The sequence below is a fragment of the Zea mays genome, chromosome 2 (assembly GCF_902167145.1).
Source record: "Zea mays cultivar B73 chromosome 2, Zm-B73-REFERENCE-NAM-5.0, whole genome shotgun sequence".
Lineage (NCBI taxonomy): Eukaryota > Viridiplantae > Streptophyta > Magnoliopsida > Poales > Poaceae > Zea > Zea mays.
The window spans coordinates 180,856,413-180,871,605 of record NC_050097.1 but is presented as its reverse complement, the minus strand read 5'-3'; the positions used below and the strand labels follow the sequence as shown (position 1 = coordinate 180,871,605).

At 44.4% G+C, this 15,193-nt stretch overlaps 3 protein-coding genes across 6 annotated transcripts; 1 reads left to right on the top strand and 2 right to left on the bottom strand.

Annotated features, from left to right (window-relative positions):
* Positions 1 to 4,502: 4,502 nt before the first annotated feature.
* Positions 4,503 to 8,152, top strand: LOC100286222 (uncharacterized). Its single transcript, NM_001159110.2, has 4 exons — positions 4,503 to 4,662; positions 7,176 to 7,307; positions 7,479 to 7,598; positions 7,689 to 8,152. Exons 1-4 carry the CDS (start codon positions 4,611 to 4,613, stop codon positions 7,751 to 7,753), a joined length of 369 nt encoding a protein of 122 aa, NP_001152582.1. The 5' UTR covers positions 4,503 to 4,610; the 3' UTR covers positions 7,754 to 8,152.
* On the bottom strand, positions 8,071 to 9,186 carry LOC103647376 (RING finger protein 165). The gene is made up of 3 exons (NM_001301555.1): positions 9,019 to 9,186; positions 8,837 to 8,901; positions 8,071 to 8,715 (listed from the first exon to the last, which is right to left on the bottom strand). Exons 1-3 carry the CDS (start codon positions 9,163 to 9,165, stop codon positions 8,226 to 8,228), a joined length of 702 nt encoding a protein of 233 aa, NP_001288484.1. The 5' UTR covers positions 9,166 to 9,186; the 3' UTR covers positions 8,071 to 8,225.
* A 549-nt stretch (positions 9,187 to 9,735) lies between these two features.
* Positions 9,736 to 13,254, bottom strand: LOC103647377 (sulfite exporter TauE/SafE family protein 3). 4 transcript variants are annotated; one of them, XR_002267305.2, is made up of 12 exons: positions 12,920 to 13,254; positions 12,588 to 12,747; positions 12,270 to 12,470; positions 11,972 to 12,036; positions 11,780 to 11,810; positions 11,536 to 11,642; positions 11,328 to 11,417; positions 11,163 to 11,216; positions 10,775 to 11,008; positions 10,557 to 10,670; positions 10,320 to 10,460; positions 9,736 to 10,182 (listed from the first exon to the last, which is right to left on the bottom strand). XR_002267305.2 is itself a non-coding variant. In XM_008671920.3 (12 exons), exons 1-12 carry the CDS (start codon positions 13,115 to 13,117, stop codon positions 10,103 to 10,105), a joined length of 1,455 nt encoding a protein of 484 aa, XP_008670142.2. In that variant the 5' UTR covers positions 13,118 to 13,254; the 3' UTR covers positions 9,736 to 10,102. The 4 variants fall into 4 exon arrangements, 2 of the variants coding, with proteins under 2 accessions (XP_008670142.2, XP_020404083.1); XR_004856384.1 differs by having other exon boundaries at positions 11,536 to 11,639; XM_008671920.3 differs by having other exon boundaries at positions 10,557 to 10,650.
* Between the last annotated feature and the right edge of the window lie 1,939 nt (positions 13,255 to 15,193).

Below are 15,193 nucleotides of genomic sequence, written 5' to 3'. Positions count from 1 at the left end.
CGAAGGTACATTTATAATTCGATATTGTCTCTATTTCTCTATGATGATATAATAAAGTTAAATGAATGATGTTATATGATTATTCATGTTATCTTTTATGTTTTATATGCTTCGTCTTTCATTATCGTATATTGTGATGATGAAGGTTCGTCCTTCATGACCTTCGTCCGAAGATCGTTATATCCTAAGGGAAATAATGCTTTAAAAGACGAAGGACTTTACCGTTTAACATTCTCTGTGTTGCCTTGTTCTTAACTCATAGCACTTGAGAACAAGTCCCCAACACTGCTGCTCACCAGGATCCTCAGTCACGGTCTCTTCTACTCGCCACAATACAAACAAGCACAATATACAGGGAAAATTAACATCACACCAATCATGTGAACAAAATACACAGCAATATTCTACATATTAAAATAAAATCCTAGGAACAGGAATCATAATTTTTGGAGTTATAGATTTTAAGTTATGGATTTTCAAAGGTTTTATGTGTTTAATACAAGATTAAGTACTAGATAAATTTTAATGTGTCTTTCATGCCAAAACAGAGGCACCAATGGCTAGAAAATAATATTACAGAAATTTAGGAACTGGAATGGACCAATTTGGAGTTCATATGAATTTTCTACAAATTAAACAAGTTTTAACATTTATTTATGCATTATAAATCTATTTCTGTGATTATTTCCTATTTTCCCAAGTCTCTGGATCGGGCCTCAAATAAAGAGAAGTGCAGGGGCAAGCGTGTAAGAATCCCAATGACTCAATGCACTGCTCCCGCGGACCGCGGGTTGATTCCTATATTGTGCGGGGTCTCGTTTATAAAATCACCAGCCGAAGGGGTACGCAACAATGTCCACCGTTCGATCCCAAACGGAACGCCAGGATTAGACTACTAGGGTAACTAGGCTATACACATTCTGGTCCATCGGATCGCTAACCAGTGGTCCACATCGATCGATACGCGGAGCGATCAGAGCCGTTTAATCACAGATCGACGCCCCAAAATTCCTCTCCCGAAACGGTACACCTATACTCTAATCGGGGCAGTTCGTACCCAGATCAAGGGTTCATGGCCACCACAACACATCGTTCTTCCTCCGGTCATCTGAGCGGTCAGGAGCAGAGCTCCACGGCGGCGCTGACGCCGGAGAAAACCGCTTGGCGGCTACCCCGACCCACCGCCAGTCTCCCTGGTGCACTACGATGAGACGACCATGGCGAATCCTATAGAAAAGTACTTACGTTGTGTTGCGGCGGAGGGGAGTTTCGCCCACAGGCAAGGCGGATCCACGACGAAAATGGCGCTCCGACGATGGATTGTCTCAGCCACACCGTATCTCCCCGTCGAATTGGTGGCCGAAGTAGTTCCCACGCTCCCAGGCGATGCTCTTTGTCTCCCTTCACGACCCCAATCGGCGCTGCAGGCACAGGTTCACAGTGGGGAGCGGTCCTATGGCGGCGGCCACGGATCTCTCCAATTCTCTCTCCCGAGCGCTCTCTCTTTCTGTGTTCGGGGCGACGACGACTAGGTGCAGTGGAGAGACAGGGTACGGGGCCAGGTTTCATTAGCCGCGACGCGAGGATCTCGGGCGGAAGCTCATCCATGCGGTCGATCCGGTCAACGCGGCGAGCTCCGCGACTTCGTTTGCGGAACAAACAGAGGATAGGGACGCGCCTGACGGACGGGCCCCACCGAGCGGTCCCAGCGTGCAGCGCGCAGTTCCGAGTTGGGCCGAAATGGGAGTACACGGCCCAATTAGGTTAGAATTCTTTTCTCTTTTTCTCTGATTTTCTTCTTCTCTTATTTTCAATTCCCAATTTGAATTTCAAGTATGACTTTGAGTTTTGTGCTCAGTTTTAAATATAGATTCTAATCATACCAGTATGTTTGAGTTTATTTGTTTATAAATTTTGTTTTATATTTTTATATTATTTCCTTCTTTCCCCTTTTTTTATGCCACTTCCAATTTTTCCTAAATTGTGCCTTTGGGATAAATCTGAAATTTCAAATCATTATTATATTTTTATTAGAGACACTATTATTATCATTCAATGCGCAAACAAAAGAAGTCCAGCATGATGCACGAGTTCATATGTTTGTATTTAGTATTTATTTGCAAGAAAACATGTCTTATGATTAAATCACACAACCCAAAGGGTTCCTTTAATATTCTCAATGATATGCCATGGGAACTCTATACTAGGTTTACACATATGTACAGCTGGACCATCCCCTTGTATCTATAAAAGGGGATGCCAGGGCCTTCTCAGAGGGAAAAAAAGAAAAAGAAGAGGCGGAGGCGTCAAGGACGATAGAGATGAACTCACTCAAACATCGAACTCCACTCCGCAACACTAGACTTCTCAAGAGACCTGGGACCCGTTCCCTCTCTCGCGAAGCTTGTAGCCCCTACTGCAAGCACCTCGGTGCAAGATAATATTAGCCTCATCCCCCCTCTAGTGTTTCATCTTGCATCAACCAATCTGGGCAGGGACACGCGGCACAAAATTCAATAGTCGGTTCGGTTGAGGGTCCCCCGGGTCCGAAACGCCGACACATGGTGAAAAGATAAGAAAGAGGTGAGTTTCCATGACTTAATTCAATTGATTATACTCCAATAATGTTTGTCTAAGTCATAGAGAAGCTCCCAACAAAAGCCAAGTCGAATTGAAGAAAACTTAGCTAAAAAGGACTTTAGCTTTGTTGTCTAGGCTTCACTAGACTGGTCTAGTGGGGGTCCGAGTTCGCAGAGAGCCCAAAACAAGGACTTCGGTGTCTTGATGCATGAGACGAGACCCTGCTATAAGAACTTCTTAGTCTCATGATTTTTAAATCACCGGACCATTTATAATGAGTGGTTCGGTGGTGCACTGGTCCTCGGCTCCAATGGCTCTTTGGCACGCAATGGCTACTTCAACGGTCGAGTGACACGTGGTGGTCCAATGGTGGACCAGACCGTTCCAGTGCTAGCCAGATTTGGAAGTCGCCATTCAAGATCCTGAAGGACCTACTACTGTTCCTGGTCCGGTGGTGCACCAGACCGGTGCGCCACCCGAAAGCATATTTTCTACATGTTTTTGGAGGAAACTACAACGACTTTGTGAGGCTTGTGGCTATAAATATACCCTCATTTCGACCTCCACAACACACCAAGCACTCCAAGAGCAAGTACTTCATTCCTACACATTTGTGAACCACGCCAAAGCGATTCGAGCGCCCTTTGTAGTGAGATTGAGTCGTGTTGCTGTCATGCTTGTGTTTTTGTCTTTTGGTGTTGTTTCTTTGCTCTTGTGTGTTCTACTCCTCCCTCTTGCTGTTCTTGGGGATTGTGCTCCCATCGAACTTGAATATGGCTACAAGATACTCCAATCTGTAGAGATCCTTACGAGAAGAATATAAAGAAGAATTGTGACCTTAAGTTGATCATTAGATCACTTGAGAAGGGTTGGTTGCAACCGTCATCTTTTAGGACACCACAACATGGATGTCTTGTCTGCTTGATTTTTGCTATTTACTCTTCCTCTCTATTTCTCTTGTTCTTTCTTCATTCTTCACTTGTGATATTGCTCAAGTTATAATTCTGCAATCTTGTGAGCAATCAAGTACAAGAATCTCTTCTCTCCCTCACTCTTGAATCGAGTTTTTAAGCTAACTCATATAGTGTGATTCAAGTTTTTGTTTAAGTTGTGAATTTCAGGTGTCACTTATTCATCCCTCTAGGTAGTCATCACTCATCAATTGTTATCAGAGCCTGACACTTCGTTTGAATCTAACCACTCGAAGTGATGCAGGGAGAAAACAAGAAGATGCCATTGGAAAACAACCCATGGAGGGAGGAAAGCCCCGCTGGCTCGACACATGAGGAAAGATAAAAATAAGCGAATTAAGAAGACCGTCTACTATGAGACAGATTTAACGTGATATAGTGTTCCGACTGAAGAGCATCTCCAACAAACTAGTCAAATGATTCGTCAAGCCAAATTTGGCTACTTAACAATAAAATAACTCTTCAACAGACTAGCTATCTAACTTGTCAAACTATCCGACTCTCTAAATTGGCTCTCTCGCTAGTTAAATTTGGCTATCCATCTGACTAACCAAACTAGATAGATAGTCTGTTAAACTAAGATGCTATATATAGAGTGTAATATTTATAAAAAAAGTTAAATAGAGAGTCAAATAGAGAGAAAAATAAAGAGTCTCGTAGAGATGCTCTGAGGATGTTTGAATGCACTAGAACTAATAGTTAGTTGGCTAAAAATTGTTAGTACAATTAGCTAGCTAACAAATAACTACTTAACTATTAACTAATTTACCAAAAATAGCTAATAGTTGAACTATTAGCTAGGGTATTTGGATGTCTCAATTAATTTTAGCCACTAACTATTATCTCTAGTGCATTCAAACACCCCGTTCACTAACGTTTTTAGATAAATAATTAATAGAATGTTATTTAAATAGTTGTTTACGGAGTTTTTCTCGTCGGTTTGCTTTCTTTGCTTCCAAATTAACTGCGAAGGCAAAGCCGTGCCGAAGGCCTCGCCGCGCCGCTCCCACACACTACACCCTCGCCGCCGCTGAGACTCGGCAAACTGCCTCCCGTTCCATGGGCTGCGTAGGATCCACCCCGGCCACCAAAGATGCCGGGGGAAGTAGCGGTAAGAGCTCACGATCCCGATCCCCAAGTTCTTTGCTTCGCTAGGCGATCCGTGCGGATGGAATCGGGGTTTTCTTGGGAAACTACGGTTCCTCAGTCTCAGGATTTCTAGGCCTCTTGTGAGGTGGCGATCTTGGGATGGCTTTGTGCAGCGCAGTGCGGTACTGGTTGCGTTGAAGGGAATTGCGACCGATCATGTGGTCGGAGCTCGGAAGGGATGGGGTCCTGGGTGGACTCCTTTAGTTCCAGTTGGGTAAGATTATGAATTCGAGGTCTTTGTAATTTTGTGAAGTCTTGTGGGCGATAAGAGTGATGCCGTTAAGGATCAAGTCGCGTGCAATTGATGTCCTGGTTTCCTGCTCGAAAGAATTGCCAGACGGTCGACGTTCTTGGAGCCGTAGTGATTTGTGGAATCCTTTGTTCTCTAGTATGCCTTTTGTAGACATTTGAGTTTGTGAGGAAACATTCCTGTGAATGGGGGATGGGCGGTTGGGCTTGTACTGCTCCTGTAATGGCAATAGGCCAATAGCAGAGTGTTCCTTCTGAAATATCTTAGTGCCATGTGACGTGAGCCTGAATTGGAACTGCCTTTTGCTTTTCAATATCAGATTTCTGAATACTGTGTGGATCATCATGCTATAAAAATTTCTGACATTTAGGTAGAAGAGCAGGATCTTAGATTCCATGAGGAGGCATTGGATTGTCTTGATGAGTTGTCCTTGTTTGTCGGTAGTGTCGTATCTAGAGGGTGGACAGGGTGGACCCTCTGATTTTGATTTGCTACAGTAGTCAGTATATAGATGGTTTTAATTTATTTTTCCTTTTGATTCTCATATGTCGTATGACTTAAAATGCAAACTCATTTATTTATTTTGATTTTCATAAGATTGGACCACCCTAACTTAAATCCTAGATTCACCACTATTTGTTAGTACCATAGCTGTGTGCGGTAATATGATGAGCTGCTGTGAGAGATATATGGTCAACTTGGCAGTGTGTACTGTGTAGTGACATACTTGTCTCTGAACCTTCAAGACGACTGATGACAATATAGTGTGTGCCGTTGAATTCTATGAATAAGTGGCCAAAATGAAGCATGGATATTTTTTTTTTCAAAACTGCCAAAGGAAAATGCATGGCCTGTATTAATGTAGAAGGGAGAAGCATGGATAATAAGCATGCTTATCCTTCAGAGTGATCCTTGGGTAAAATCTTTTATGCTTGATCTGTCTGTTTCTCTATTTGATAATATGCACATTCATAGCATCATCAACCCTTTCTACATGCGCTCACGCTGTGTTGTACGTTGACCATCAACCCTTGGGGGTTGAATGTAAATGTAGCGCCCGCCCATAGTAGCCTGTAATAGTTTGCCAATAGGGCCCATGTGTGGTTGTGGTTGGTGGGTTTAATAATACCTTTGATGCTTAGGTGGGTGATTGTCGCTCCAAACGTAGCACCTCTGGGCTAACCCTTTTACACGAATCGATGATGAAAGTGTAAGGGAGGTGCTATGCATATACAAGCCTGTTTCACGTGAGACGTTAGGAGCTAGTCCGTAAGCAGATTTTGGACGCGGGGTGTTAAACCTATGCATTTGTTTAGAGCGACTCATAGTTCTGATTTTGGATGCCTATACAGTTATGACCAAATAAATTTACAATTGCCATTCTTTCTCTGGCATTTTTTCTTACAGCAATGCAATGAGCAATATTATATGTTTAGATGTGGCCCATTTCCATATTTCAAGTAACATGGCACTTCATGAAGATTTAAATATTAGGAATATAAACATAATATTCTTTCTGTTTACATTACATAGAATTATACTTCTGTGGGTTCAGCTGAGCACAGTAGCTTATTTTCTGAATCATAATAGTCAATGTTTATTGAGTAATATTGTTGAAGTTGTATTTACATCTGGTTCTCAGCCATACTACAGTTGCCCTCTTGGTTTCTGGATAATCAGCTGGTTTGCTCACGCAATCGGTACTATGAATTGGCAGGAAGAATAAACTTGCTAGTTGCCCTAGAAGATGCATATATTTGTGTTGACTAGACTACACAGTAAGGAAGTAGTTACACCAGGTGCCCTCTTGGTTTCTGGACAACCAGCTGGTTTGGTCATGCAATTGATACCATGAATAGGAAGAATAAGTTTGCTAGTTGCCCTAGAAGATGCATATATCTGTGTTGACTAGACTACATAGTAAGAAAGCAGTTACCTAGTACAAAGAATAATGGTAGGAACTATAAAGGTTAAATCTAAAGATTTGCATTTTTTTTGTTCCTTCAAAATGTGTGCAAGGGAATCTCTGATTTGCTTACTCTCAGTTTTATTTATGTATGAGCATGTCCCTGCCTTGTATCATGTTCTTTCACAGCATCCTTGTACTATCACAGTCATGGCACTTTTACTGATTTACTACACTGATTAAACTTTGAAGATTCTACATGCTTAACTAAGATGATGTTTGTCACCTTATCTAGTGATGTTTATGTTATTATATGCAGATGTCAATCATGGCACTAAGAGAGTGAGGAAACCCAAAGCTTGGAAGCATCCCCAACCGATAACCATGGCCCAGCTCAGGCAGATGCGTGAGGAGTTTTGGGACACCGCTCCTCACTACGGTGGTCAGAAAGGTATTCTCAGTTCTCATCTTTGGTTTTGTTTACTTGTCCCCGGTATCTTGTTTTGATTTGTATAAGTTGAGCTAATTCATCTTACTTTTATCTGCTTGGATGCATAAATGCTTATATTTCTAGTTGGCGCTATTCTTACTCCTTGCACTAACCATTTTGAACCTTGTACAGAAATCTGGGATGCCCTTCGAGTTGCATCAGAGTCTGAGGTATCCCATGCACAGGCTGTTGTGGAAAGTGCAGGCATAATTGTTTCTAATGCCGATCTGACTCTCTGCTACGATGAAAGGGGTACGGCTTTTTCTGCTTGATTCTTTGGCTTTCTGTTATCCTTTCACGTTTGTTCATTTGTTTTAATTTAGTTCCGTTTTAACATTCCAGGTGCTAAGTATGAATTGCCCAAGTATGTTTTGAGTGAACCAACCAACCTGATCCGAGACAGCTGAACGGCAGCCGGCCGTAGGAAGACCCACCGATGTAAAAACTGTAAATGACTGCAGATGCCGCCAAATTGGTCCCTTGCTTGTGGTAACTGGAGTGCCTCGAGTAACCTTCAGATTTGCTTTGGCAACTTTCGGCAATAGGGTTTTCCAGTTCTAGTGTTCAGATAAAAAAAAACTTTTGCGTACCCTCGTCTATTGTTCTTGGTTCTACTGTAAACATGAGTCTGCTTAGAATTCTTTGGAGCGAGAATGCTGCTGAGATTGTTCTCGTCCACTATCATGATACAAGCTGGAGCATACGTTTTAGAAACTTGTCACATCTCGTGCAACTAATTATATTATTATGTGGTCTGGTCTGACATTTGAAATGAAATGCATGATAAGGAGCAAATCGCAATCTAATTTTTACATTATCGCAACATATCCGATGATACTGGAGTTTTACATTATTATCATGAGAATGATGCTGATTCATCTAGTGGTAGTGTTGCGTGGAGTCTGAGAACCTGAACCGGCTGAATGCCTCCTCCATCGCCATCACCATCGCCAGCAGGTCCAGATCCATCCCTCCTCCGTCTTCGTCGGCGACGCTCCTCTCGCAGAGCGCGAACCGGCACACCGGGCAGCTGCCGTGCCCCTGCACCCAGGGAGCGATGCACCCCTGGTGAAACGTGTGGTTGCAGGGCGTGACCGCAACCTGCTCTCCAGGCAGGAACGTCTCCAGGCATATGGTGCAGACCTTCTCCTCTTCACTGGTTTCCTTCCCTGTCCGGAGGTTACCTCTGCCGCCGCCGCCATGCTTCTGCTGCTGCCTGTATTCGTCCTTCCTCAGCTGATCCATGGCCTCTCTGAACTCCTCGTTGGTCAGTCCAGCGTCTCCTCGCCTGTGTCTCGGGTTTAGGGGCGCGCCACTGCCGCTGCTGCCATGGACACGGTGGATATGGAATGGTGGCTGCAACGGGTGCCTGAGCACAACATCAGTTGGCGGGCAGATGGTACGGGTGATGATATCGTCAAGTTTCCAAAAGTTCAGTGCAACTGAAGCTCCTCAGATTGAAAACGCAGGAAGAGTCTTGTGAACTGTACCAGGAACTGGAGCGCTCGAAAGGTGGTCTTCTGAACCTGTGCTCCGAAAGCCTCCAAGGGTAATCCTGCAACCAAATCCAAGAGCATGGCTTCCTTTGACCTTTGAACTTGCAAAAAAATGAATGAACTTGCATGTCTCTCGAAACGTGCAAAGATGAGAAGAAGAGGAAGAAGAAGAGTACCCCATGATGCAGAGGCCACGGGGACCTCCTCCTGGTCCTGGATGGCAACTGAGGGTACCAGGCGTGCTGAAACTCACGAGGGACGGGGCCGTACTCCGGCCCGTAGCTCCCGTCTGCCCGCCGGCCGTCACTCATCTCATCTCCCATTGTGGTGACCACCGGGGAGGGTGATGACCGATGAGTTCTTTGAGGGTGTCGCTATGTGTAGTATAACCAACCATCGATCCATGTACTGGGGCTCAGGCTCACCACTCACCAGGTGGAATGGAGAATCAGGTGCTTTGCAACCGATGCCCACAGAGGATGGGGTTGAGCATCAGGTTCTCCTTCAAATCTCATCTGATCACGCATTGTTCTCGTCGTCTTTTTTTTTCTTTTGGCGCGAAGCCAAATGATATATTGCAGCACAGACAAATTTGGGAGCATTTTCGACTAGAATGCACACAGAAAGTGAGCATCCGATTGCCCTTCCTGTCACTCATGTTTATCATGTGATATATTGTGATGTGCCTAGAGTGAGCATAAAACCACGGATTTATTTCTCATGTCCTCACATTGCAGAATACTCCATTGCAAGTTCAAAGGTCAAAGCCAGCCATGCTTAGCTTGTGGGTTATCCATCCTTTTCATTTCAAATCATTTGGGCTATCAAAATTCATCTGAATATAAACAAATTCTAAAACGCAAATTTTACAAACGACCTCGGATGAAAACATATGCCAAAATAAAAGTTGCAGAACTTAGAAAAGTTTACGAAACTTTGTAGTCGACAACCTTTTTGTTTGAATTCGTTTACCGCTTACAAAGGCCAGCGCAAATCGATTTCTCTACACTCGCGGTTGGTGGCGTAACTGAACCGCCAGAACAAATCAATTTTTACTCAATTAACCACATGTGGAAAAAAATATTTCAATCATATGCATGTGTATGTTCAGCTGCGGTGCGCTGAATTCGATTTGTTGGCATATCTTTAATTTCGACCCCATCGATCTCTCCTTCAATTCAATCATGTGTATGTTCACCACTTGTACAGTGTACGTCGTCTTTGGTTTGCTTGCATTTTGCGTTGGGTCCCTAACCCTAACTAGACCTTGCAAAGGCTTTCGAAGCCCATGTACTGATGCCGCTCCACCCTGTGGACTATGTTTGAGATGCCTACCCCTCCTGCAAAGAGCCAGCAGAGATGCATGGTTTTCAAACAAAAGCTGCAGCTCTTATTGTTGGTGATCGACTTCAACAGATGAAGGCAGGGCATGCATGGACGATCGATCGATCGATCGATGCTGTACGTACGTACGTACCGAGCGTAAGCGCGCTGACGAAGATCATGGACGCCAGGATGAAGATGATGAGCGACGCGCGGCCCAGCCACGCGATCAGCTTCCTCACGCAGTGCTGCCCCGTGATGGCGGCCACGAACGCCACGCCCGTGAAGTAAGCAGCTGCAGAATCATCAAAACCAATGCAAGGCGATCGATCGAGAGAGCGAGGGAACCAAGAAATTAATAGCGGATGCATATGGTGGTAGGTACTAGTACCATAAGGCACTGGGAAGCGGTGCAGCAGGTAGTACTCCACGACCGACATGGACGACGAGAACATCATCGTGAACGTGGCTGTAGCACTAGACACCTGCACGCACGAGGATTGCTCTGCCAAGCTAATAAGTTGGTGACCGACGCCTGCATCTATCGATCTCGATAATTAATCAATCCCAGGGCAAAGATGCCCAACGCAGATCGACAAACCTAGCTACCTGTGGAGGGATTCCGAGCTCCAGGAAGAGTGGCCCCATAATGAAGCCACCGCCCATGCCTAGCAGGCCGCCCACGAGTCCTGCCAGGACGCCGAACAGGCAGTACACCAGCAGCTGGCGAATCCTTAGGGCGCTTTGCTGCTGCTGGCTTCCTCCCTTATTAGACGACAGCGCCCTTCTCCCTGTTCTTAGCCCACAGGCTTCGTACACTGTCACTCCCACTGCCACCGGGACCTGCACGCATAAACGTGACCAGCAATTAATATGCAAGAGGAAAGATCTATTATTACTACTTACCCCCAATGCTCTGGACTATATATATATGCCTATTCAAAATCCTAGCTATATATACAGAATATTATTATTATTTGTTTTTAGATATATATACCTGCAGAGAATTCAGCACCCAGTACCAAACGGAGCAGGAAGCGGCGTAGTTCGTCTGAAAACAACAAGACGTACTATTAATTAATAAGCTGTTATTAAAATCAAATAAAAGAAGTAGTGCAATACACAGCATCGTTATGATAAGCTATAAGGCCGGCCAGCGTACCCTTGTGAGCTGAAGCCCAAGGAATGCTATCCACACGAACGCAAGGAGACCCAGCTCCTTCCAGTAGATGTTCTTCAGAACCGATGATGTCTGAAATAATGCAAGACAAGCAGTCTCCATTAATTCGTCGATATATATATGTACACACGTACGTATACGTACGATATATGCAATGGTACGTACTGCAATGCATGCTAGATTACCGTACCGCTTCATTATCTGTCGGGTTTCTTGCCTTGCTGCTCGGTGGAGGCGGAGCAGCATCTGCTTCTACAGGGATCGATGTCTCATGCTCTGTGCCACCATGACCACCTGCTGACGACATTTTTTTTTGCATTGGGAGAGACAAGTTCTGTCAGGAAGAGCGTTCCACAAACTAATTTGCGAGAGACTGAGAGAGATTGATCGATCGATCGATCGACTCCGTGTTGTTTTGGATGCTGCTCGCTTACATGGCGGCTCTTGTCCTTTTGCGTCCTCCAGCTGTGATCGAGAGCGAGGAGAAGCGATAAACAAAGCAGCTCCATTAGCGCGCGACGACAGGCGATATATAAGAAACAAGGAAAGGTAAAGCGGCGACGTCTGAGGCGGACTTCAGCAGTTCAGCCAAAGTTTACCCGAGAAAATTGGCAAAGCTAGCTTACCCTTTTCTTTACTGTCTCTTTCTTCCAGGTCTCGAAGCCCTTGAGATACGCCTTAGTCGACGTGACTGTGAGTCAAATCCCGACCGATCGAGAGATGCATGCAACGGAAGTCAGTTGCAATTAACAATATAGCTAGCTAGATAACCGTGTCTGCTAGTTTCTGACGGTATCTATACCATATGTTCGCCCGAGAGTGATACTCGATCGGCAAAACTAGGCGGCAAAGAACGCGTTTTTTTGGTAGTGTGCTAGCTGTAACCTGTAAGAGAGGGAGAGGATGTATAGAAACAACAGGCACCTAGGAAAATGGTTATGAGGAGGGCCGTGATGAGCCAGTCGGGGAATATGACGTTGAAAATGACGCCGATGCTGACCCCAAGCATGAGCATAGGCTGCATGAGCAGGGCGAGGTCGTAGTCGATCAGCGGCATGTCCAGGCTCGGGTGCTTCCGCTTCAGGTTGTAGTAGACAGTCGAAACGGACCCTCCCATGATCATGCCTGTACATCCCAGATCAAAATATCAAGAGACAACAAGGACACACTTGTAGAGCTAGGCTAGCACATGCGTGTGTATATATATATGATGAAACAATACAATACAATACATTCACGCACACTTGGATATGGCAGTGGATGACTTGGGATCGAAGCCGACGATGAGTGCCAGCATGGGCACGAAGATGCCGCCGCCGCCTACGCCGCCGACGCTGCCGCACGCCGCGCCGAAGAAGCCGATCAGCGACCCCACCACCACTCGCCATCCAAATCCCATTGGCTAGGAAAAAGAAACATTGGACACACCACATCGATTTATTATATATATAACCAAACTGTTCAGTACGTGAAACCGAGCGATACGGCAACTGAATCAGTAACCAAAGTATATATATATATATGCGTGAGTGTGTATTCGATCGGCCGGGCCGGGGCTGTGCGCGCGTTATTACCGGCCAAACGTGGTGGTACGCCTTGCCGTCGTCGTTCCCGCCGGGGCGTGCCGGGGCCCCGCCTGCTGATGCGGAGGCTGTCGAGTTCCTCGTCGGGACGTCGGGGGCGGCGGCAGCAACAGCAACGACGGCCGCCGCGGCGCACGCGGCGATGAGCGTGGCGACGGCGTGCCGCCGGCGCCACTGCTGCGTCGCCATCCCTGCCAGCAAACAAAAGATGCAATGCAATGCAATGCAATGCAGGGAAAGCTAGCCGCCGGCCCTCTTTTTAATATAAATCTCCCAGGAAAGTAGTAGCGTCCACGATGCTGGAGTGGAGCTCTCAGCTCGGTGCTGCCCCAACTTATAGAGAGCGGGATATATATGCATCCGGGTGGGTCACATCCTGTGGCATTTCACACACCAGGTATCGCCCGCACTCAGCCGTTGTCGTGGGAACGACCGAATTAACTTCCCCAGCTTTATTAATTACTTATTATACAAATATACAATACATCTCTAAATAAATTTATTAATGATCTTTCTAATGATACTGATTATGTATTATAAATTTTAATGATTCTATATATTTAATCAAAGTTAAATATGTTTGACATGCTGTAGAGTAGAGAGAGAACGTCGATCGCATAATGGAAAAGGACAGAAAAAGAGTATATTATAATTGCAGATGTCGCAGCACGACACGTTGATCTCGACGATCTCAGCTGTTCGCCTAAGGTCTAATAATTTATGTATCCATAGAGAGGCTGATCTGGCACTCCCGGCAACTACCTGGTAAGGACGCTCTCGCGCGCCATGGTCGTCGGCTCACGTATCTTTCTTTGTGTCCTCAGCTCTAACACAAGTGCCTGTCGGTGGTAGGACGATGGACCTGTTTGATTCGGCTTTTTTTTCTGTGAACTTTTCTGAAAAACTAACTGTAGATAAAAGCTGGCTGTGGATAAAAGCTGAGTAAGAAGAATCTGAATGTTTAGTTGGAATGCTGTGGGAGAAACTAGTGGTTAGAATCTAAATGTTTGGATACACAGATTTTGATATTATAGATTATAAGTGAAAAAGAAAACAGGGAAAGGCACAATAATCAACACCTCATTACAATTAAACATGATATTTCCCTGCAACACAAATTTATTATGGTTAAGGTCATATATAACGACATTAACGGGGAATGCTACAAATGTACAATGTACACATGTACAAATTTATTATGGTTAAGGTCATACATAACAACATTAATTGTTTTCTCTTAGTACTACTGTATTCTGTATTGATTTTTTATACCAACTGTATTCGAAAGAATGTAACGGCCACGCAAAAGAAACTGTCGCATGTAACCGGAGGCTTCTTGGCAACACGGCCTTCCTACCGTTAGTTTCCGCTTCCGTGTGTAACAGCCATGGCCACCATAATCGCGCCGCACAGAAGCCGGTCCAAAAGTGACGCGTTTAGAAGCTCAAAGCGCTTATTCTGACCAGAATCGGCTCCAAAAGCCGATCCAAACACCACCAGCTCCAGATCTCACACTACAGTAGAAGGGGGGCTTCCGTCCCTCAGTTACAAATACCGATTTTCTATAAACCGGTACAAACATCTGATGAAAGCCTTCCGTCCATCAACTTTTGTATCGGTTGTCTCAAAAAACTTAGTATTGACAAAGTCATCAATATCAGTTATAAATAGTGGAGATCGTACAGAGACCTTTAGTACCGATTCAGGACAATAACCGGTACTAATATAGAACCTTCAGTACGGTTTGGGACACGATATTAATTCAGGTACTTGTTTGACACATTCGTAGGTAACAAGTCAATGGCTAAAGATATTCACGCACACCAATATTTTCTACAATATTTATGTTGATTAAATATTAATAGAGCATCTTAGCTTTTAGTTTAATGCAATAGCACTTTTTATTAATGCTATTGACAAATGTTGATTAATATACCATTTAGAAAATTTTAAAAAATAATTTTAAATTATTTATAGTGGCGCTAGGTTAAAGAAAACCGCCACTCCTAGCGATTTTTTTAAGAATTATGTATTTATACTGACTGTTGTTCTAAAAAAACGTCGTTCAAAATTAAGGTCCCGTTTGGTTTGGGGTGACTAAAGTTTAGTGACTAATATTTAGTCACTTTTAGTCTCTAAAGAAGCAAACATGGTGACTAAATTGGGGTGACTAAACTTTAGTTCTTTAGTCACCAAAGGGGTAACTAAAAGGGACTAAAGTAGTATTTTTACCTTATTTGCCCTCTCCACTTTTTTCTTATAGAA

Coding starts and splice junctions, on each gene's coding strand:
- LOC100286222 (NM_001159110.2), top strand. CDS start 4,611: ATGGGCTGCGTAGGATCCACCCCGGCCACCAAAGATGCCGGGGGAAGT. Junction 7,308..7,478: donor TCACTACGGTGGTCAGAAAG/GTATTCTCAGTT, acceptor AACCTTGTACAG/AAATCTGGGATGCCCTTCGA. Junction 7,599..7,688: donor TCTCTGCTACGATGAAAGGG/GTACGGCTTTTT, acceptor TTAACATTCCAG/GTGCTAAGTATGAATTGCCC.
- LOC103647377 (XM_008671920.3), bottom strand. CDS start 13,117: ATGGCGACGCAGCAGTGGCGCCGGCGGCACGCCGTCGCCACGCTCATC. Junction 12,037..12,269: donor CCTCATAACCATTTTCCTAG/GTGCCTGTTGTT, acceptor TTTGACTCACAG/TCACGTCGACTAAGGCGTAT. Junction 10,183..10,319: donor CGTCAGCGCGCTTACGCTCG/GTACGTACGTAC, acceptor GGCTCTTTGCAG/GAGGGGTAGGCATCTCAAAC.
- LOC103647376 (NM_001301555.1), bottom strand. CDS start 9,165: ATGGGAGATGAGATGAGTGACGGCCGGCGGGCAGACGGGAGCTACGGG. Junction 8,902..9,018: donor CGTGGCCTCTGCATCATGGG/GTACTCTTCTTC, acceptor ATTTGGTTGCAG/GATTACCCTTGGAGGCTTTC. Junction 8,716..8,836: donor TTCGAGCGCTCCAGTTCCTG/GTACAGTTCACA, acceptor TGTTGTGCTCAG/GCACCCGTTGCAGCCACCAT.